We start from the raw sequence: 24089 nt of genomic DNA, 5'->3' as shown, positions 1-24089 counted from the left end.
CTTACTCTAGTGTCTGTGACAGATATAATCTGATATATATACAATGAACGAAGCCATGTTTCAGTTTTAAGTAGAGGCTGATAACCCTCTTCTTTTAGTTAAGTTACATCCCTAATTTTGACATTGGGGACTGACCCGTGTCAGTCTTGGCCTTTGCTAAGTATATGCTCTATCACTGGCCTACACCTTACTCTCCCCGCCCCCTTCTTTAAATCTGAGTTTAAATACCGACATGATTTTAGACCTACAGGTTTTATGTCATTTTGAGGAGCCTATATAAGACCTACACCCAAAATATAGATAACTCAATGTTCTTTGCTGGATTAGAAGTAAGCCTTGAAAAGTCATTGCACGAGAGGTGTAACTCAGTGGTGTAATGTTTGCCTAGCCTTAAGAAGGTCTTGGGTTCCATTCCCAACACTGATTTAAGACTACCACTATCTTGATTGATACCTACTAGCAGTTGTACACTCAGACCATATTAATAAATGCAACTAAGGATGTTGATTCATTCGGCTGCCAACAGGTAGAGATGGGGGTGGGGGACCACAGACTGCTGAGACCGAGCCTGTGTAAGAGCAGTTTCTGTACCCAGCACCCACGTGGTGACTCACAACCACCCATAACTCCAGTTCTATGGGATCTAAAGCCTTCTTCTAGCCTCCATGGGTACTGCATGCATATGGGCAGGCAAGCCGCTCATACAAATCAAATAGAAATAAATTAAGCCTTAAAAAAACTGTATTCAACAGACCACCTGGCATATGACAGGGATTCTGAAGTGGCAAACTAAGCTTGAGGATTTTATTTGCTTACCATTTTAATTAATTGTTGATTTTTTTACTAATTCGTTTCTGACAATTTCATATGTGTATTATTTATTCTTCTTTATATTTTTTGAGGCTGGGTCTCCCTATGTAGTTCTGGTTGATCTGTAGACTTGCTGTGTAGACCAGGCTGGCCTTGAACTCACAAGAGACCCACTTTTCTCTGTCTTTCGTACTGGGGTTGGGGAGGGAGGTGGCTATTACAGGTGTGTGGCACTACCTCTGGCATGATCATTTATTTTTTGAGACAAGAACTCAAGTGGTCCAGGAAGGCCTTGCTTGAACTCACTACCTAGCTGAGGATGACCTTACCATACCAGGGTTTATGAAGCGCTGGGATGGAACCCAGGACCGCCGACACACTACACAAACTCGTTGCCAACTAAGCCATATGTCCAGCCCCCACCCTGATCTTTAAAACATAGATGGCGTAGGCCCGCGCTCTATGCTCCACGGAGACTAGAGAGCCAAGTAAGCAGACAAACACCGCATGGACTTGACTGGCGTAAACCGGAGTCCAAGCTTCTGGCATGGTATCTACAGTAAAGAGGGAGACCCGGGCTCTATACAGGTAGGCACCTGGAGAAGAGGCAGCAACCAGGGGAATTTAGCTGTACTCAGTGGTGCCCCTCCCCCCACGCTTACAATAGAATTGCTATGGAAACAGCATTCATGTACCAGGAATCTGTTTCTTGACTAAATTTTGTTCGAATCCTTTGTTTCTCGAATGCTTTGTATGAAGTGAGGCTCACCCGATTTTAGAGCTTTGCCCGAAGTTCCACAGATGGGGTGGGGGTGGTATGGGGTGGGGAGGGAGGCAGAAAAGGTTCCTAGCCTTAGACCGCCAATCAAAACAAATTACAGGTTTTCTAATGTAGCAATTTTTAAAGTTATCTCATGAATTTTCTGCCGGTAGAAAATAGGAAGGGGCCGTCCACTGCTAACACTACGCATGTGCTCCTTACATGCTGGCTGCTGCTTCTCTCTTCGGACATCATCCACCCACCCCTTTAAAAATTCCCACTGTTGATATCCCACTGTCAAACAGGATTGGCTCCCTTTCCTCTCATCGTCTCTCCCCCCAACTACTGTTAATTCAAAGAGTTAAGGAAATTGTATCTTTTTATCTAGTCTTTTCTTAGTGAGTTTGGCCCAGATGATTTCACCCCAGAAAAACATCAAGTTGCTTGGGACGCTTTGGTAGGGTTGCCTTCCAACCCATCCATACACAGTTTCCCAGACGTAGCCTCCGTTTTCTGTTTCAGCAGTCGGGGTGGTTGTCCTTTAGAGCTGTAGGCCAGTCGCTCGGAAGGATGCTTGAGGTCACAGACGCCGCAGGGCAAAAGCATCGCACTTTTCCCTCAAAACACGCTCCTCAGCAAGGGCAGTGGCTGCGTACCCGCGCTAGGACCCAGCAGCAGGCGGGACGCGGCGCCCGTCTTGCCCCGCCCCCGACGCGCACTGGGTGGAGCCGCCGGCCTCGATGCCCGCTCCCTCGAGGGAGGGCGGGGCAGCATGGGCGTGGCACAGCGGCGGTGGGCGTGACGGCGCCGGAGTGGGCGGGGCTGCACGACGCCGGCAGGTCGGCCGGGCGGAAGGGCCTTGCGCGGTGCTAGCTCCCCAGCGCGCTGGGCGGGGTGTGCGGCGAGCGGCTTCCCGGGCAGGCGCGGGCCCCGAGGCGGCGGCTGCGCCGTGCGCCGGGGCGGAGCCGGGGGCGGGCGGACCGGCGGGCGGGGGCTGGGCCGGAGGAAGCCTGAGCGCCCGCGGCGACGACGGCAGCGGCGGCCCAGCAGGCTAGAAGCGTGGGTCCACGGCGGCTCCGGGTGCGGCCGCGGGCTGCGGAGCGAGCGGGTGGCCCGGCTCCCCGCGTCCCCCGCCCGCCGCTACTGTCTGGAAGATGGCGCCGGGCGGATGGAAATCCTAATGACAGTCTCCAAATTCGCCTCCATCTGTACCATGGTAGGTGCGGCGGCAGCGCGGCCCGGGCGGCGGGTCCCCGCCTTCGAGGCGCCGCCCGCGGGCCTGCTCCTGAGCGAGCGGAGGGCCGCGGGGCCGAGCGGCCGCGGGAAAGGCGTGCTGGACGCAGCAGGCGGGGCCGAGACCGACCGGGACTCGGAGCTGGGGACGGGGAACTCGGGGTCTGGGGACCGGGGATTTGGGAACTGTGGCTGGGTGCTAGGGCCTGGGGACTCAGGAACGGGGGTTGGGATAAGGGCTGCGGACTGGTTTAGGGATTTGGGGCTTAGGGGTGGGGACTGGGGATTGGGGGCTGGAACCGGGGACTTTAAACTGGGGACTGGAAATAGGGACCAAGGGCTGGAGACTGGGTCCGAGGACTGCAGACTGTAGGTAGGGTCGGGAACTGAGTACTGGGATATGGTACCGGGAAGCCAAGGGACTGGGGCAGGAGACGGGAGGCTGCAGCCGCTGCGTTTCCGTGGGGCCGAGCGCGGGATAGGGCGGGGGTCTGCGGCAGGAAGGAAGGGTCTCGGTCCTGCGGGAGGACGGAAGTCCTGGCAGAGTTACTCCTCCGGCTAGGTGGAGCCCCGGGGCCCCGGCTCGGGAAGGGGGCGTGTGACGGTGGAAACTTTTAAGAGTGCTGTTGAAATCTTCTCTATTTTCTACTCGCCGGGGAAAAACGAACTCTTGCGGTTTCCAACCTGTGTCCGTCCAGATGGCAGCCTTGTCGCTGAGATTCCGCGTTCATCTTGAAAAGCTGCATTAACTTTCCTGTCATTTGTTTACTTTAATAGAGCAGACGCCGCAGACCCCCCCCCCCCAATAAAGCGAAACGTGGGTGGGGCCCAAACGTTTTTGTGCGTTGCCAAAACCTCCATGGTTTCCCACATGATGTGACAAATTCATTAGCTTCTTTCTGAACTTCTACGTAGAAGTTGCGATTTATAAATCACCACCGAAAAAGTTATTTGCAATGTGGACGTGGAGTTACATTACCAAAGATTTGCACCATTCAGTTCCGTTTTTATGTCCTGGATTTCATCTAGGAGATCCCCAGACTTTCCACTTGAAAGTGACCTGTGTTTTTCTTTAAGGAGTGGAGAATCAGGTAGGAAAAGTGGATTCTCTACTGTATTTTGTGGAAAAGTATTTAAAAATGGATGGAATCTGTGGGCTAAAAATCCACTGCATCAAAAAAGTCATAGCAAGATGGACTCATTTTCCCATATGGGTAATTGTTCTTTCCTGGTCTTCAGAAGGGTACTATATCAATAATTTCTGGGATTGGTTGTACTAATTACTTTTTGACCTGCCACATGGGATGATTGAATCTTTACAGTGATAATTTTACCAGATTGCTGAGCTCCAACACATCTTTTGGGGTCATAGTTCATTGTCCAAGTCTAGGGCTTCAGGAGTGGTGTGATTCCGGTATACTGCTCATTCACTTAGTTGTGTCAGGTATACATCTAGCCCCAGCTGACTAACTAGCACTACGGTACAAATATGATCCTGACAGTCCCTGGCAGGACTTCATAGACATGCTTCTACGTCCAGGACTCTGGATGCAGAAAGATCACAGGTTCCAAGGAGGTGGAGTTATACACAGTGAGACCCTTTCTCGAAAGAAAACACTCACAACACAAGATAGCCCCTAGTTTCATGGTTACAGTCTATTTGAGGTAGACAATTCTCGTTTATATAATAGTATAGTGTAGCTGGGCAGTGGTGGCGCACACCTTTAATCCCAGTGCTGGAGAGGCAGAGGCAGGTGATGAGTTCAAGGCCAGCCTGGTCCACAGAGGTTGTTCCAAGACAGCCAGAGAAACCCTGTCTTGAAAAAAACCAAATAAGTAAATAAATAAACAAAAAATAAAAATAGTGTAATCAAATACGAGCAAGAAAGAACAGACCTGCCAGGGTTCTGTAGCGAGTAAGACACCGATGTCAAGAATGTCCACTCCAAGCTCACTTAGGGCTTCTGCCCAGGGGCACTCTTTGCACGTGGTGTGTGTATGTGTTTCGGCAAATATATAGACATCCATTTCTGGCCTGAGTGAGATTGTTCCAAAGGTGCTATTATGATAGGGCGTGTCTTGTTCGTACTTGAACAAATTCTACTTCTCTCCCTGAGTAGGTCCTGGGTGTGTCAGAGTGATTTCCACTCTTGAGTGGAAGGGGAGGGTTGCTGTCCACTTTTGAGAATTATGAAAGTGAAAATCAAGAATGGCAAAAGCCCTGTAGGTTCTGTTTTGTTTGGAATGAGAACTGTCTGTCATCCTTCGAGTATGTTAACTGTCTCTTAAGGAGTTTGTCTGACCTGAGCACCACTCTGCCCAATTGCCTCATACAGTTGCACAGCGTTTTTGTGATCTTGGAAGTACTGTGCTGTATATGTCCCCTGCCCCCAATCTTTTATTAGATTATGAATTTGTTTGTTTATTTTTTTTTTCCTTCTTTGCTGGTGTTTTGAAACAGGGTCTTCCGAAGGTCGTAATGTGTTTGAATTTGGTACATAGTGATGCCTGATCTTGAGCTCCCGATTCTCCTAAAATCCCAGCCCCTGGGTTTTCAGGTGTGCACCACCACACCAAGTTTAGACTGTGAGGGCTTGAAAGTTAAGAACTTAGCTGCCATTTGATCAGGAGCATTAGCCCCTGCGTATAATGGGAAAAGTCCTTCATTTACTCACAGGGAGTGAGTTTGAAGTAGAGGTAAGGCTGGATGTGGAACAGTGGAGAGAAGGGCCTGATTTAGGGTTGGATGCCTCAGAGAGTCAGCTGCTGTGAAAACATTTAGAGAAACACTTAGGGTGAATTGAAATTTTATTCTGTAAATATGGAAGTTTACATAATTTATTCACTTGTCAAAATAAGGTGCAGAATAAAACTGCAGTAGCTTAATTGGGTGAAGTAAATTAAAAATAAGTCTCTTCAGCTATGTCACAGTTTAGATCGCTGCATTTCTGCCTTCATGTGAAAATGGGTGAGCTTGGTTTCTCTTGGTGCTGTAGCCTGGCTCAGAGAGTGTCTTTAGACATACTGAAGGTACTCTGGAGACATCCTCTTATCTGTCCACTGTTAGTGCGCCTGCAGGTTCATGCAGTGCTCTTAATGCAATTTCTGTTTTCACTGCCCGGCGCAGCTCATGAGATGGCTTTAGTTCTATACTTACTAATTGGCAAACAATAGGGAAAGTGGCTGGACATACGCAGAGGGGCTCTGGGTGGAAGTCAGCAGCATCTTGTGGCTAATCCTGGTGTTTGGGCATGTCTGCTGGTGACCCGTGCTGCCCACTGGGAGTTCATAAAGAGAGCGCTGACGCTGGCCACAGTCTGGTTGTGATTCCCAGTTGGGAAAGACTGGGGAGGGGAATTGGTTATGGCAGAAGTGAGGAGGTGAATGGTTTCTCATGAGATGGCACTGGTTTGGCTGCTTGCCTAGCTCAGTCACCAGGGAGGTCTGTGTGTGTCTGTATGTTAGACCATTAGAACATGGTGTGAAGGAAGTCACAGCCACAAGGTAGGTGCTAGGCCAGTCTGTTAGATTGTGCTTCTGAAAATACCTGTGCCTAGAACTGGATTCTGAAGTGAATGAAAACTTTAAACCCCTTCCTGGTGCAGTCTCAAGTAAAGCTGACTAATTTGCTGCCTTTAGACTGCCAGGTAAGTGTGTGAGTATGTGGGCATGCAGCTTACCACCCTTTCAGAAAAGGAGGAGGCATGGAGCTCGAAGCCTGTGCTTTTTTAAAGGAATGTGGAGAGAGAAAGGGATCCTTGCTTTGCCTTCCCATTCTCCGCTTTCCCCTTGCCTCCCAGTCTCCCCTCCCTTCTGTTTGGAGACAGATTTTTATATGGCTCAGACTAACCTCTTGTTTGCTACACAGCAGAGGGTAACCTTGAACTCTGTTTTTCTGCCTACCCCCCCAACACTGCTGAGATTATAGGGGTGCACCGCCATTCTTGTCTTTAATTCCTGCTTGAGGTCAGCAGGATTGATGCTTTGATTTTATAAGTGTGGTGAGATGTGGATCACATAAACATGTAGTATGATATGGCAGAAGTATGTTTAGGGCCATGTAAGAAACTCTTAGCCGCTCTGCCCTGATCGCAAGTCAAAATTCACTTAATGGTGTGTTTTGGCATGTGGAGCAGAGGATAGAACTTGGGTGCTACATCTACTTTTTTTTGAGAGTGTGTCTTCATCAGCCGGGAGCTTTCTAATGAAGTAGGTGTTTGATTTTGGAATTAATTTTGGGTGATTCTTTATTCATAAACCCTTGACTCTTGCCCAGTTTGTCACAGCTGTCCCAGATTCAGTTGTAAGACCGTAAACTGGAGACCCAGGTGAAGAAGCTGAGCCTGCTGCCCCTGCTGTAGTCTCAGTAAACCTGTTTTCTGCCCTTCTCCCCAAGCCAGGCTCTAGGTAGCAGTTCAGGTTGTCCCATCAGTGGCCATCCTGTTGGTTTCAGAATTGCTCAATAAACATGGAGAGTTAAATGCTCTAATATAATAATTTGGCGAGGTTGACTGGGCTATGGGGGCAGATAATTAGGTGGCAGATAACTATGTGTTATGATAGAGCAGTGGTTCTCAGCCTTCCTAATGCTGTGACCCTTTAATACAGTTCCTCGTGTGGTGACCCCAACCATAAAATTATCTCGTTGCTACTTCATAACTCTAATTTTGCTGCTGTTATGAATCGTAATGGAAATATCTGATAGCCAGCCCCGTGTGGTCGCCACTCAGGTTGAGAACTGCTGTATTAGAGGGTAAAGTGATACAGTTACTAGACATGAAGTTGAGTATAAGATATTAGCTTTTGCTAATCTTGAACACTTATGTAGATAAAGGTTCCATGTGAACCTGCAGTACAACAGTGCAGTGTGGGGTACATAAAGTGGCCCGGCCGCACACCCTGTGGCCTTCTAGTGGGCTCCTTTCACCCACCTCTCGCTAACGCTTTTGTAGGAGATCCTGAGTTGGTTGCTCACTCCCCTGTCCTGATCCACTGGCTAACTTCTGCTACTCAATCACTGCACGTCAACTTTTACTCTAGGCTTTTTTTTTCTTTCTTTTTTTTCTTTTTATTCTAGGCTTTCAACCAAGCTACTGCAGATCCTGGTCCCTGACCACATTCCTTTTTCCCTGCCTGTAAAGTCATGTTAACCTCCCTCTTCTGCACCTTACCGCCTCAGGAAAGACTGCACGTCCTGTAATTCCAGAAACCTTGACTCCCCCCCCCCCCAGATTTAAACACTTGTTTTGAGGGTGGGGGGTGTCTTTCAGTAGTCACTTCAGAAACTTCTTTTTTGTTTTTCCAGGCAGGGTTTCTCTGTGTACCACTGACCGTCCTAAACTCACCCTGTAGACTAGGCTGTTCTCGGACTCATAGAGATCTGTCTGCCTCTGCCTCTGGAGGGCTGGGATTAATGGTGTGTGCCACCACCCAGGCCACTTCCAGAAACTTAATAGACTGTTTTATTATGTATTTTGCAGCATGCTCTAGTTAAAGATACCTGTTGAGCCAGAAGGTAAATTCTAGATTTTGACTTTTAGATGTGTGTGAGAGAGTGTTCTTACAACTCTGAGCTGCTTTTTTTGTTTTTATTTTTGTCATCTGTGGATGTAAGGATTGAGACAGACATTTATTTATTTATGTTTTGGTTTTCGAGACAGGGTTTCTCTGTGTAACAGCCCTGGCTGTCCTGGAACTCACTCTGTAGACCAGGCTGGCCTCAAACTCACTGAGATCTACCTGCCTCTGCCTTCTTAGTGCTATGATTAAAAGCATGTGCCATCACCACCCAACTCAGACATTTCTTTTAATTAAAGAAAATGACTATTAGTGTGTGTACATGATGAGTGTGTAAGCATGTGGGCCCTGGTGAGCATGTGGGTGTCAAAGGACAGCGTTGTGTCGTTGATTCTTCCGCCCATACATAGGGGGACTCTGGAGGTTGAATTTAAGATTGTCAGGCCTGGCGACAGGCACCTTTACTTAGGGAGCCATCTTGCTACCCAGATTAGACAATTTTTGGTATGCATTGCATTGTTCCTTTTGGATCTGAAATTGAGGGCTCTGGTCGCTTGGGAATTTGTAAAAGGCTGGTGATGTGCACTTTAGGAGCTCATAATCATTTTTATTTTTTTACTTCCTAGTGTCGCAAAATTTATGCAAAATCGCAGTCCAAAGTAAACAGATTTTTTTCTTTCTTTCAAAGTCTTCAGTGTAGGTTGGTGATCACAGTACTTCAGTCACCCACAGACAAATCCACATAGCTGCTTACTGCCCCCCCCCATCATGGAATTTGAACTCAGGACCTTGTATGTGATAGGCATGCATTCTACCACTAAATTACATCCTTGACGCTTTGTTTGTTCTGGTTTTGGTTTGAGATAGGGTCTTGGTGTGCAGCCCAGAGTGGCTCCTAGCTTGTGATCACTGTGTTGGCCCCTGAGAGCTGTGCACCCTCACACTTGGTTCACTCACTTTGGACATCCTTTGCCTGTACTATTGGAAAGAAAAGCTTGCATTTGAATTGGTTCCCTTAGTTGAGGGTCTGCATCTATTTCCTAACTGTGAGCGTGTCTTTAAACAATGACTTCTCGGGCTAAGACAAGCTGCCGCTCAGAGGGCTCTGCACAGACCTGGTGCACTGCTCATACTGTTCCCGCCAGTTCCTCCCGTTGCCCTGGTGAACCCTGCAGCCCAGCGAGCACTGGGCCAGAGTTGGAATTAATCAGTCCATCATTTGTTTATTAGCAGCAGGTGCCTTTAAGGAAGCACTTACTTATGTCTAAATTAAATCGTAACATTAAAGCTAAGAATGAAATTGATCATCTTCTGCTTTGAATAGTTTATAGCAGCTACTGTTTCATCTGACCACAGCAGAGACTATCCAATTCGTGAGGAGACAGACCGATGTTTGCTTCTCCCCATGTTGAGGGTTGAACCCAGTGTTTTGTACATGCTAAGCTTATGCTAAGCATACGCTCTGCCTCCCAGCAACAGCCAGCCCTACTTATTGAACACCACCTCAGAAGAGGCATGTGTGCTTCAGTCAGCCTTGAACTTCCTCTGGCATGTTCTGTTACTAGACGCAGGCCATGGCTTATACTGAGCTGCCTCATTGCCCATCCTTATCTTCCTTGAGCCCTGTTCTGCTGGTTTGTGTTGCACCTGTTCTTAGGTACGTCCTGGGTTGAAGATTATTTAAATACCTATATGTTACCTTGAGGTATTGGGAGAAACATAGTTAAGTACTAGATATGAATATGGGCCTCTCATTTGATCACCCAGAATCAATGTTGTGGGAAATCCTTGAAAGATCTGATTGTTTAATATGCATAGAAATGAAAATGAAATTTATGCCCTGACAATGCTGAAGCATGCATCGGCAGCCCGTATATGGTGGTTCTGTTGAACTTGTCTGTATTGGATTTCATGGTCTAAGTTGATGAGAATGACTGACCTCGAGAGGGCACCAGATCTCATTATAGATGGTTATGAGCCACCATATGGTTGCTGGGAATTGAACTCAGGACCTTTGAAAGAGTAAGCAGTGCTCTTAACTGCTGAGCCATCTCTCCAGCCCTTAACATTTTATATAGAATTTGTGTAAATGGAGGTAGGAATAATGTAAAGTGTTTGTTTTGAAAGAAAATCATCAAGGCGTGGCTTCCCATAGAACCCTGTCGAGAAGAACGAAATGGGATGTGGTGCCTCAGGCCTGAGACTGAGGCAGGAGGATCATGAGCTTTACCAAGAGACCAGCTTCGGCCATGTATTGAAACCCTGTCTTAGGGAAAAAACCAGACTGCTGATGGTGCAGTGTGAGACAGAGAGCCGTCTGTCTGAGGTGCTAAACACTTTTTATTTTAAATGTGGAGTTGGTACTTTGACTTGGTTCTTTGGCTGTTACAATGAGCAGTAAATCACTCCTCTCTCTCTCTTCTCTCTCTCTCTCTTTTCTTTGGAGTCTTTTCTGGAACTCACTCTGTATATCAGGCTGGTATACAGAGATCTCAACAGAGATCCACTAGCCTCTACCTGCCTCCCAAGTGCTGGGATTAAAGGCATGTGCCATCACTGCCTAGCAACCCCTTTTTTTTTTTTTTTAAGTGGCTTCTCAAGTGTTCCTGACTGACCTAGAATTTAGTATGGTAGCTGAGGATGATCTTTGGACTTCTTTCTTTTTTTTTTTTTAATTCAAAAAAGTTTGTGTTTTTTTGTGCATAGACACACACGTCACAGTGCACATATGTGATACAGGGGAGGTCCGAGAACAGCCTTTCAAATTTGGTTCTCATGGGATCTGGGGATTGAAGTTAGGTTGTCAGACTCAGTGGCTAGTGTCTTAACTCATTGAGTCATGTTGCTGGTGTTTTTCTGAACTTCTGATCCTCTTATGTATATCTTGAATGCTAGAACTACAGGCTCAGACACCTTGCTGGCTTTATGTGGTACTAGGAATTGAACCCAAGACTTCGTGAATGTGAGGCAAGCATTTTACTAATTGAACTGCATCTCTAGTCTAGGAATAGTTAACCTCTGATGTCAGCAGATTCCCTCTACTGGTAACTTTTGTTTTATTTTTCGAGGCAGGGTTTCTCTGTATAACATCCCTGACTGTCCTGGAACTTGCTCTGTAGACCAGGCTGGCTTGGAACTCACAGAGATCTGCCAGTCTTTGCCTCTGGAGTGCTGGGATTAAAGGAGTGTGCCACTAACCCAGACTACTAATCTGTACAGTATTGGTCTACCTGGGCCTTCCACGGAATGATTCTTGAATACTTCTTCCAAGTTAGAAAGTGCCTGTGTGTGTTAGGAACGCGGTGAGGAGTCCATGGGCAAGGAGAGGATGGAGCGATGTCTTGTGTGGAGCAGAAAGTCTGCTGAGAACTGGAGACTTTACATCCTTCTGCTTTGTGGGTGATGATCTTGGCCCATCATCTCTGTTATGACTCGGAAGACATTTCTTTTTTCTAGAGTTTTAAAATATTTTACACATATACACCAGACACATTGTTTGTGCACCACATGTGTACAGCACCCATAGGGACCAGAAGAAAGCATCAGATCCTCCTGGAACTAGAGTTACAAAAGACTGTGGTCTGTGTGGATGCCAGGAACGGAACAGGTCCTTTAGAAGAGCAACAAGTGCTCATAGCCATTGAGCTGTTTCTCCAGCCCCAATGTTTTGCTTTTGTTTTTTCCTTTGCTGACATTGCAAGGATTTGTTGTTGTTCTATTTGCTTTATGAAGACGAATATGGTCCCTGGGCAAAGCTGCTACACAAGTTTGTGGTGTGCTCCATACTTTTATAGATGAAATAATGTGAAATAGTTAAAGAGTTAAGTACTTTGCGTGCTAGAATGGCATGTGATATGTTAGTGAATGAACACACAGGCCCCCAAACAGATTATAATGAACTGAAGACCATCAGACTATGCACATTGCAAACTTTTTCATTTCTTTCTTTAATTTTATGTTTTAGACAAGGTCTCTCTACATAGTCCTCACTGTCCTTCCTCTCACTCACTATGTAGACCAGACTAGCCTCATCAGTGATCCGCCTGCCTTTGCCTCCCAAGTGCTGGAATTAAAGATGTTGTGCCACCACATCCAGCAATTTCTATTTTTTAAAACAAACATTTTGAGGTCATATATTTCTTAAGCCTGTTTGTTTAAAAAAGCAACCAAATTGTTAAATATGTAATTCAGAAAGGTGAGCTAACTGTGTACTTTTAAGTTTTTAAGACTATTAGGGAGCATTTGTTTCTATATGTAATATCTACAATAAATTGAAACATTGTGTGCGCATTAATTTCCACTGGCTCCTGTAACAGAGCGCAGTAGTAGCTCACAGCAGTATGTCTGTCCGTGTGCTCACTGCAGCCCATTTCTGACTCTGATGTGGAGACCAAAAGTTTGAAGAGGGTCACTACCCAGGTTCTTTGTGAGGGCCTGGGGATTGCATGTTCTCTCTGCCTTCTGTTCTCATATGCTGCCCTTGCTCCTTAGCCTCAGCCTCCCCTGTGTCTTAGGGTCAGCAGTGTTTGGTCGCTTTTACATCCCTCAGATACCAACTTCCTGTCACTCACTTAGACTTTATGAAGCCCTGAACTACACTTTGAGGGGGGGCACTGAGGGTGGTGTTCATCTGGACAATCCAGGATAATCTCCAAACCAAGGCCGTTTGATTTTAGCAACCTTAAACCCTTATGTAACCTTAATTTCCCCTTGCCCTGTAACGTATCTTGTTCACATGTTAGAGGGGATTAGAGCATGGACATGGGTGGGGGAGTCTTTCTGCTACATAGTCTGTGTACCAAGGACTGTAGAACGGCCTAGCCTGCTCTCCTTTACAGGCATAGCAGAGGAGATTACTTGAGTCCTGATAGCACACTTAGTCACAGCAGAGCAGTCTTTACTGAGGGGGGCCATCAGGAAATCAGAAGCCCGGATTTTTTTTTTCCTTCTTCTTTGAGACAAGATTTCACTCTGCAGCCCTGGCTGTCCTGGAACTCAGAGATCACTACCTCCTGAGTCCTGGAATTAAAGGTGTGTGTCAGCACCACCCAGCTGAAGTTGGAATTTTTTTTTAATTAAAGATTTTGTTTTTATTTGTGTGTATGTATTTGAATGTGTGCAGATACCCACAGAGAGTCAAAGAGGGTGTTACGTTCCCTGGGATTGGAGGTATCCTATGTGGGTGATGAACCACTGAGCTAACTCCTAGTCCTTAAGCTGGGATTAGTGATTTACACTGAATAAAAGAATTATAGGACAAATCAGTCTGAACAGAGAGTTGGAAATTATTAAGAAAATGTTTCGATACAGATTGAATACATGTGTTAAGGGAAGAGAAAATTGCATTTAAATGTTTTAGCCATAGGTGTGTATATGAAGTTTGCGGCTTTGAAGTTGAAAGATTATTTCATAGGAACTGAAGAGATGGCTCAGTAGTTCAGAGCACTGGCTACTCTTGCAGAGAGCTGGATTTGGTTCCTAGCACTCCCATGGCATCTTATAACTAACTGTCTGTAACTCCAGTTCCAGAGGATCCAGTGTCTTTTCCTGGCCTCCATGGGCACTAGGTGCGCACATGGTGCATGCCACAAAACACTCATACAAAAACTAAAAGTAAACCTAGAACAGTGTCTTGATAGGTTTTTAGCTCAAAGAGCGCTTCTTTAGTGAATGGGACTGTAAGGTGGCTGGAGGTTCGTCTTGAAGGGTTTTGAGATTGTAGACCAGGAGTTGGTAAGACTGATGCAGGTCAGAAAGGTCAAGAGAGTCCTTACTGTAAGCATGGCTCTCAATCTTGTGATACCTTCAGCCAGTGGAAGTAAGGCGCTCCTTCTCATGCCTCCTAATTTCTTCATTTTTTTCTGGCCATTTTAAAAGTTCATATTGATCAAATGATGGGTGGGTTTCATTAAAACCTACCCTGAGGTTAGTGGGAATACTGAACAAACCCTGCCTGTGTGGACGGCAGGGCAGGAAGAGGTGCTTGAGGTCTCAGGGTGAAAGGTTGCAAGATTGCCATGGGGAAGGAGGTGAGTAGTTTCAATAGTTGTCAGCTGTTAGGACTATCAGGATTAGATCTGGAATCTCAGTAAAGCTACTAGGCTAGAATGAAGCTGTAGGCGGAGTTTTCCTGTCCTGACCATACCCAGCAGCTGCTTCCCAAATTACCACCAGAGGCTTATATTAATTGTAAATGCCCGGCCAATAGCTCTGGCTTGTCACTAGCTAACACTTACATTTAAATTAACCCATTTCTATTAATCCATGTATTGCCACTTGACTTGTGTCTTTACCTGTGGCTAGCTGGCTGACTGGCTGGCTGGCTGGCATGTCTCCTGATTCCGCCCTCTTTCACATCAGTCTCAGTTTGGCTTTCCTGCCGAACTTCCTGCCCAGCTACAGGCCTGTCAGCTTTTTATTATCCAATGAGAGTAATATATATTCATATTGTAGAGAAGGATTTTTTCCACAGCATGAGGCAAAAATATGAACAATTTTTAATTTTTCTCATTTTCTTTGTAAGTCTAGAAGAAATTCAAACAAAGTAGGAGAGACTACGGAAAAACTATTAAGGGGCAAGAGAAAAACTAATAAATGGCTGTCTGAAGTGGATAAGGACAAGTGTGCTGGGAGATGAGAGAGAGTGGATTCTCATCCAGTAGAGAACGGTGTCGCCGAGCGGCTGCTTCCTGAGAGTTTGGGAGGGGACAAGTTATAAGATCTGTACTGGATAAACTAGTGGGCGGTAGGCGCCTTTCACTGTTCCAAGCAAGGTGTCCACTCTTGTCAGCCCCACTTTTAGAATTTATGGAACTTTCTCTTTATTTATTTATAATTGTGTGTGTGCTTGTGTGCATCTGTCCCTTGTGTACACAATTAAATATATATTGAAGACTAAAACTGGATTTGAGTTTGGACACAATAAGCTTTAAACACATTGGATGTAGGACCTTGGGGAACATTGGATAGTTGGTGCCCATATCCTTTCTTAAAGCAGCTCCTCTCTGCTTTAAGGGTGTTGAATCCTATAAACCCAGGTCCTTCCTCCTTCACTGTACAGGTACTCTCCCACTGCATTACACCTCCTACCTTCTTTTGGGGCAGGGATTTATTTATTTAATATTAAGGACAGGATCTTGTATGTTGGTGTAGAAGTGTATATGCTACTGAGGAGGGGCCTTGAACTCTTGGTCCCTTCTGTGTCGCCTCCCAAGTTAGGATCACAAGTGTAAGTGCCAAGGCCCGCTCCAGCCCTCTTCCCCCTGGTTTATTTTGAGAAGGGTCTGACTGAGTTGGCAAGGCTGGCCTTGGATTTACCATTCTTCTCCCTCAGCCTCCACTAGCTGGGGTTACACCCAAGCCTGTGTCACCAGGCTCAACCCTGAAAACATTCAAGTACGTTTACACACCATATAGTTGTCTTTTACAGAATACAGTCCAAGGACTTAGCATAGTGACAGTCATGTAGTTACTGTCAGCTGAGAGCATTTCTTCATCTCAGAAGACATTTCCTATCCTTGAGCAGCAATCCTTCCACACCCTCCTTCTCTACTCTCTTCCCTTCCAGCCTCAGACAATTGTCCTTTGCATATTTTTTTATATGCATGCTGTGACTGACTCTTTGCCCTTATAATTTTCAGGATTCATCTATGTTATAAAATGTACCAATATTTTATAGCTTTTTAAAATTTATTTATTTTTATGTGCATTAGTGCTTGGCCTGCATGTGTGTCTATATGAGGGTATGAGGGTGTCAGATCCCCTGGAGCAAGAAAGATAAACAATTGTAAACTGCCATAGGGGTGTGGGAATTGAGCCCAGGTCCTCTGAGAGAACAGCCAATGTTGTTAACCGCCAAGCCATTTCTGCAGCCCCAGTTTTTACTGTCTCTTATCTGTTGCTTGTTGATGGACATTGATGGGTTTGAGTTGTTTGTACCTTTTGGTGGATAAATGCTGCTATGAAGTCAGGACAGCAAGTTTTTGTGTGGCTCACACACACACACACACACACACACACACACACACACACACACTGGGATGGAGAAGGCAGGCTATTTCCTACCTAATAGCTTTAGCACTTTTGCTGAAAACAAGTTAACCAAAGATGTATGAATATGTGGGTTTATTTCTGGGATCTTGGCTTTTGTTTAGAGTGTTTTGTTTTGTTTTTGTTTTTCAAGACAGAGTTTCTCTGTGTAACCCTGGCTGTCCTGAAACTAGCTCTGGGACTAGTTCTTGTAGACCAGGCTGGCCTCGAACTCACAGAGATCTGCCTGCCTCTGCCTTCCGAGTACTGGGAGTAGAGGCGTGCGCCACCACCACCCGACTTGTTTTGTGTTTTTGAAGTAGTGTCAAGACTGTCTTCAAACTTGTTATATAGAGGATGACCTCACAAGTGCTGGGTGCCAGCTGTGCACCTCCACTCCAGCCAAAACCTCAGCTCTCATGTGTGGAACTGTCCTGACCTGTCCATGGGACCTTCCTCTAGTGTCACACTGTTTGGATTATGGGTGCTTAGTAGTGAGTTTGAAATCAGGAAGTAAGAGTTCTCAAACTTTGTTCTTTCCATGATCCTTTTAACTATTCTGGGTCTCATAATTCTGCATGAGTTTTAGAACCAGCTCATCAGTGTCTAAACAGCTGGAATTCTGGTAAGAATTTTATGGAATCTGTTAATTTAACGGTCTTCCAGGCAGTAAGTGGGGTAGTTTTCTTCTGTTCCCCTCAGTAGCCTTTCATTGCTTTGAGTAACTTTGAGAGTTTGGAGAGTACAGGTCACTTTTTTTTTTTTGGTAGTCATCTAACAATGTTTTTTGTTGCTTCTCTGTCTATTATAACAAACATCTAATGTTATAAAAATAATTGTTAGAAAGGACTTTGGGGCAGCTAGCCCTTTGTGGCAAGTAAGTATTGATCATGCTTCACAGTGATGAGCAGTTTCTAAATGAACCCAGCCTTGTAATTTAGAGTAAGTTCTGTGGGAGCTGGTCTGTGCTAGGTTATTAATTTGCCTTTCCTTCTGAAAAGCTACCCATCAGGAACAGCAGACTGGAAGGAAATGGGCATACAGGAGGCCTTCAGCTAACCAGTTGATTACCAAAGATTCTTTTCTTGTAGCTTAGTTTTTTCTGTAGAAAGTATGTAAATTCAGTTCTTTGGCCCAGAGGCTTTTGTCTGCATTGCTGCTTGAGTTTGATGGGAAGAGCTGTTGAGGGCTACCTCTGTCAGAAGGCGGCAGTGTGGCAGTTAACCTGCTGTCCACGACGAAGGAAACAACCTGGGATAGCTGAGCTTTGACAGCCACTCTGAAGGGAGGGAAGTTGCAGGATCTATTTACTATAATTACCATGAACCCCAGGATTGGTCCAGCAGAGAGTGAGACTCATGCCACCAGAGAGGTGAAGTTGCAGGCAGCAGGGACTGTGTGCTTTTAAACGGCTACAGAGCAATGTACACAACCATTGGATTCTAGGGTGAGTTGTTTTCTGGTACACAAGATGGCAGGATCGTCCCCACACCACCTCCACTATAAACTAGTGCAGTTACATATAGAAGTCCTCCAGCAGAGGGACTTTGACCCATGGAGCAGCTGCCACTGCCATCAGCTTTTCCACACTGCCAGGGGCCAGTGCTCAACTGTCCGAGTTCCCGCATCTCCTGCTTAATAATTCCTGTGTGTGTGTGTGTGTGTGTGTGTGTGTGTGAGAGAGAGAGAGAGAGAGAGAGAGAGAGAGAGAGAGAGAACACCCGTGTGAGCGCTGGTGTGCAAGTGCTTGTGTGTGTGGAGGCCAGAGGACTTCTACTGTAATCCATCAGGCTCCGTCCACTGCTTCTTTTTTGGGGAAGGGCCTTTACTGATTTGGAACTACAAGAAGTAGACTGTCAGTGTCCACCTCCCCATTACCCAGTCTGGCATTATAAACACGCAGCACACTCTACCACGCTGCGTATTTATTTGTCTTTTTTGTTTGTTTGTTTTTGAGAGTCTCTTTCTAGTCCTGACTGTCCTGGAGCTTGCTATGTTGAGGCTGGCCTCAAGCTTACAGATTCATCTGCCTCTGCAGACCCCCTGCCCTCCCCTCCCCCTTGCTGGGTTAAAGGTGTACACCACACCACTATGCCAGGCTTTAATTTTATTTTTATACATGCTTCTGTGACTTTTAGCTTGGGTCCTCACGAATTTTAGTAACCACTGACTGAGCTATCTCCACAGCCCACATCTCCACTTCTTCTTACTCCTATAACCTAGTGTGACCTCTTCTTTTTCCATGCTTAACATGGCCGTTAAGCAGTTGGACTGGTTGTCAGACTGAGGACTCTCTGGGTTTGAGTGTTTCCTGTAGTCTTTTAATTTTCTTCTCTGCCCTTTGATTTACTGTAAAGTGGAAGTAGGTGCAGAGGTCCAGCACATTCTGGGAAGAATGCTCGGTGACTCATTGTGGGACAGAATGGGAGTGTCACTCCTGCCAACCAGGTGGAAACTGTAAGCGTCTCCTCTTTCAGATAGCCAGCCGTCAAGGGGCTTGCCACTCTGCTTTGTTCCACAGGGCACAGAAAGAAGAAACACAGTAATTGGTTATTGAGTCAACAGCCAGCTACGAACCTGAATAAGTGCTCCAGCGTGATATTAAAAAATGAGTAGGCAGACTGGTAAAAGAAACTCAGCCACAGCATCTGTGGACCAGAAGTGCCCACCAGTTGCCCACAGTAAGACTGGAAACTGGGGACTTCCGTTTTTTTTGCTCTTAGTGTGCAGGAGCTGTTCCTCTACTACAGCCACTTGCGGCGAAGCTCCTCATGGAAGATGTCTACCAGTCAGTGTGAAAGAAGAGTGGAATTGGGCCTGGGCCATCCCACAAAACCAGTGAAAGACTGGAACTGCCCTGGCCATGTGCTGAGAAGCAATGCAGGATCTTGTGCATGCTAGTCACATTCACATTTCATGCAGTTTCTTCCAGGTTGTGAATGGAGCCTCCTTCACGGTGGCAGCTGTGTTAATCTAATCTGAGATTTTTAGGAAAGTTGCAAGTGTTGTATGAGAACTTCCGGGACATCCTCTACTTAGGTTACTGCTTTTACATTTTGCTAAATCTGTTTTGCAAATATTATGTTTGCGCATATACCCAGTTTCTTTGGACCATTTGGTAATGTCTTTTTCATAGCCATTCCCAGCAGTTTTGGTCTCAGTTGACCTTGACATTGTGAGCAGAACAAGCCAGCCATTCTGTGTGCTGTTCCTCAGTTGGCTTTGGCTGATGTTTCGTCATGATTAGATTTGGATTATACTCTTTTTCCAAGTAGGAGTACTGGTTCGTCAGGTTTTTCCACTGTGAAGTTATTACTGTGTTTTACTTTGTAATTAATTTCTAGGGAGATACTTTTGAGATGAAGGTAAATATATTGTTCCTCATCAAATTCTACTTACTAGATTTAGGGCTTTCTGTGTTTAGTTAGCAGTTCATTTTAGGAAATAGGGTTCCCGTCCTTCATTCGTTCATTCATTCATTCACTCATTCATGTATTTAAACCTGCTCGAACTTTGCCTGTACAGACTGTGATCCATGTCAGCATTGATGATAAAGGCTCAGATTGTCTCTTACAGGCAGCAGGCCTCAAAGGGCACTTTGCGCATCGTCCTGTTCTATATTTCTTTTGTAACTGCCCACGTCCCACCCCAGGCCTTGCACTCTGCAGCCCCTTTCAGTGGAGAATGGTGCTTAGAGACTGAGATGCTTCCTGGGGGTGTGCTCCTCCCTCCTCCTTCCTTCCCCTCCTTCCCTGTGAGTTCATCATAATTTCAAGTCACATTAGCATTAGTGACTGTTTTAGAAGACTTATTGTGTGTGGTCTTCTGAAAGTCAGCAATACTCTGTTGTTTTGGCTGGATAGTCACCGCCTCCTTTCTTAGAGCAGATAAACATTTTGAAATTTTAAAAGTTGTGTTTCAAGTAAAAATGTCTGGATTCATTATATCAAAATAATTTTTATTTGCATGTGTCCTTGCAGTAGAGGGCACCAGATTTCATTACAGGTGGTTGTGAATCATCATGTGGTTATGGTTGCTGGGAATTGAACTCAGGATCTGTGGAAGAACAGTCAGTGGTCTTCACCACTGAACCATCTCTTCAGCACCCAGAATAATTTTTATTACATAGTGAAAAAAAGAATGTAATAAAAATTTGTTAGAACTTAACTAACATAGAATGCTGGCTTTATTATATATAAAATTAGGATCTTTAAAGAGGTTGTTTTGAGGATTAGTTTTCAAAATTTTAAGATGATGTATATAAAGTTCGTTTGTGTTTAAACTTGTGTGTCTGCCTGCCAGCTTGCTTTCATTGGATGTGTGCAGTGCCTGTGAGGAACAAGAGAGGGCGTCAGAGCCCCTGGAGCTGCAGTTTTAGGCAGGGAGTTCTGGGAACTGAACCTGGGTACTCTACAAGAGCAGTAAGCCCTCTTTCTTGTTGTTGTTGCTTTTTGCTTTGTTTTTTGTTTTCTTCTGAAACAGGATTTCCTCTGTTTAACAGTCCTGGCTGTCCTGGAACTTGCTCTGTAGACTAGACTGGCCTCGAACTCACTGAGATCCGCCTGCCTCTGCCTCCTGAGTGCTGGGATTAAAGGCGTGTGCCACGACCGCCCAGCAGAGCAGTAAGCACTCTTAACTGCTGAGTCATATATGCGCATCCCCCTTCCATTTCTAATATATGATAGTTTTTGTGTTACAGATGCTTATTATGCTTATAGACATAACAAGCATAAAATGCATGTGTAATGTACTTGGTGATTATGGTAGTTTGAATGTAATTGGCTCCCATAACTCAATAGGAAGTGACACTATTAGGAGGTGTGACTTTGTTGAAGTGAGTATGGCCTTGTTGGAAGAAATGTGTCATATAGGGTCAGGGTTTGAGGTTTCTTATGCTTAGGATACTGCCCAGTTCTCAGTGGTCTTCTGCTCAAGATGTCTGCCTGCCTGTATGCCGCTGTGCTCCCTGTCATGATGATAATGGACTGAACCTCTGATGTAAGTGAGCCACCCCAATTAAATGTTTCATTTATAAGAGTTGCTGAGGTCATGGTGTCTCTTCACAGCAATAGAAACCCAAACTAAGACAGTGATATGTAGATTTAAGATCTCATAGTCTAAAACTTTATAATCGTACTACTTGACAATGAAAATTTCACATATACCTCATATTTTCACATATACCTCAGTAAGTTTGAGACTAAATAGACCTGTGTGACTAAGTCTCCTCACTTCAGACAGAGGACTTGGAGGATGTGATCTGGGTCTGACTTGAAAGATTCCTCCTCCTTGAGGACACGCTTTCATAGTACTGGAGGTGCTCTGCGGGCTTCCAAGAGAAGGAAGCAGCCAGTAGTGCTAGCCAACTGTAATGCCTATAACCACAACACCGTCCAGCATGGCAGGGTGCAACAGTGGAATGTACATCTTGAGGGGAGCTAAATGTAGCCAACTCCCTGTGGCTGGTGACATCATGAACCCATCTCTGTCTTACTAAACCACAGATACATGTAGCTCTTACACCTCATCAGAGAATCTTTACATAGGTAGAGACCTTACAAAACCCACAACTGGTCAAAATGCAGAGAAAACTTATCGAGGGGTCCATAGCCCCATCTGCAACACAGTTCTTGCCACTAAGGCTTAAGGATCATCACTTAAGCAGGTGTGGGAAGACTGTAAGAGCCAGAGAACCAGGAACTCTTGAGGTTGTGTCCCCGAAATGACATGGAAGCTTCAACACTATGGCTGCCTAAACAAGACCAAAACAAGTACACCACTAATCACACGGAATGGCACATCTCACGGGGCTCACCCCTTGTTAAAAGGGGCCAGAAAACTAATGACTACTGAGAGGAGAAGTTGTCTTCTCAGGGATGAGTCCCTAGTTGGTTATCCAGTACCAGTTGATCAGCTCTGGAATGGCATACACATAACTAACATTATATGGACTAAGCGAGTTGTATTTATATATTTATGCATATATATTTATGCCATGAGTTTGAGAGAGCAGGAGAGGGCTGGGTTAGCTAGCATGCGGTCAGCCTCTCATGATTTCATCTTTTGCTGCCATAGAAGATTGAAGGTGAATCTCAGTTCTCTTAGCCGTGAGTTGTATAGACAGACTTTGCTCTGAGCTTCTGAGTCATTAGTTGGAAGGTTGCACCTTCAGTACACATTTGATGGGAACTTTGAATTTGTAGTAGCTCTTTAGGTTTGGGAGTTAATATTGTATACCTATTGTTTTGTTGTTCATTTTACTAATGAACTATAAAAGAACCCAAATGTCACTTGTTGCTTCTTTGTCACACCATGTGGTGGTATGTATTCTACTGTTGGATGAAAATGAAAACATGGAGAACTAGGAATTTAAATTTACAATCATTTGACCATTAATTTAGTCACAGATTAAGGTTTTCTGAGTTTACTGATGGGATTTACATGTTCAGTATTCCCATGTACTGCTATGATGCTGGATAGAAGAGAAAACAAACCACTTCAAGTATCCTTTGAGAAGATAGCCATTCTTAAAAATTTGGAAGACCTGCAGGAAGACTTCCCTGTGGGGTTGGAGGTTTTGGGGGTGTGATGGACAGTAGGTGGGAGGGTGAGATAAACGTGTACACACCCTATGGGAAACAATTAGGTGGCTTCTTCCTGCATGTAACCACCTTTCATAAGGCCTTGGTAGCAGCAGAGGCAGTGATTGTCATCATAGAGCTTGGTGATGGCTCGTGCAATGTTTGATCTCCCCCAGAGACAGCAATGTTTGCCGATGTAGGCTTTGCTCCATTGTGTATGCTTTACCCAGGACTGCTTTGTGCTCAGTGAGTCCTCATCCTGGGATTGTTTATATTCTCACGATGCCTACTGGGACACTGGGCACATGCTCTCTTCTTCCTTTCATGTTTTCAGAGAAGTGGTGATGATTAGAGTTCTTTACTCTGTTTTGTGACTTTGTAAATATGGAGCTCAAAGTTTATACTTGAGTTGTGTCTATACTACAACACCATTTAGGATTCTATGCGGCATCCTGTGGGCTTGCAGTGCATTCATAGATCTAGTCTCTTCCTTACCGGGGAGGAAACCGAGACCACATGGCTGTTCCCGGTGATGCTGTGGTTTATGTGAGAACTAGGTCAGGAGTGCAGCCTCAGGATGGGCAGCTGCCCTTCTGCCAGTCCACTGCCAGCCTGCCTGAGGGCTATATGACAGGGCCTTCATTTCCCAACCAAGAAGCTGTAGTAAAGTTCCCCAAAGGGAAGACCCTGGCCTGGCTTATGTACTCTCTAGATGCACCTAGAGCACAGTCTACTGTCTTCACAGACTGGAATAGTCAGTGTTAGAACACAGGCTTTCCCCTTCCTTCCTCCCTCCCTTCCTCCCTCCCTCTCTCTTTCCCTCCCTCCTTCCCTCCCTCCCTTCCTTCCTTCCTTCCTTCCATAATTGTTTTTAATCCTATGTGCATTAGTGTTTTGCCTGTATGTATATCTGTGTGAGGGTGTTGAATCCCCTGGAGCTGGAGTTACAGACAGTTGTAAGCTGCCTTGTGGGTGTTGGGAATTGAATTTAGGTCTTCTGGAATGAGCAGCCAGTGCTCTTAACCACTAAGTCATCTTTCCAGCCCCCTGTTTTGTTTTCTTTTTCTCTTTATTTGTTTTTCCCTGAGACAAGGTCTCAATATTTAGCTATGGCTGACCTGTATCTCATTATGTAGGCCAGATTCATGGAGATTTCCCCG

General features: G+C 45.4%; 1 protein-coding gene across 2 annotated transcripts in view; it reads left to right on the top strand.

Annotated features, from left to right (window-relative positions):
* Positions 1-2579: 2579 nt before the first annotated feature.
* The window catches only part of Usp12 (ubiquitin specific peptidase 12), a 52621-nt gene continuing 31111 nt past the window's right edge, over positions 2580-24089 (top strand). The window contains exon 1 of one of the 2 annotated variants that reach the window (XM_085685092.2): positions 2580-2786. In XM_085685092.2, the coding sequence (XP_085541218.1) occupies positions 2739-2786 (48 nt within the window). In that variant the 5' untranslated portion in view covers positions 2580-2738. The remainder of the gene's footprint in view (positions 2787-24089) is intronic. The other variant, XM_085685089.2, reaches the window with a different exon arrangement.

The sequence above is a fragment of the Myodes glareolus genome, chromosome 2, assembly GCF_982192425.1.
Source record: "Myodes glareolus chromosome 2, mMyoGla1.1, whole genome shotgun sequence".
In the NCBI taxonomy this organism is placed as follows: Eukaryota; Metazoa; Chordata; class Mammalia; order Rodentia; family Cricetidae; genus Myodes; species Myodes glareolus.
This window is presented reverse-complemented; position numbering and strand designations above follow the sequence as displayed.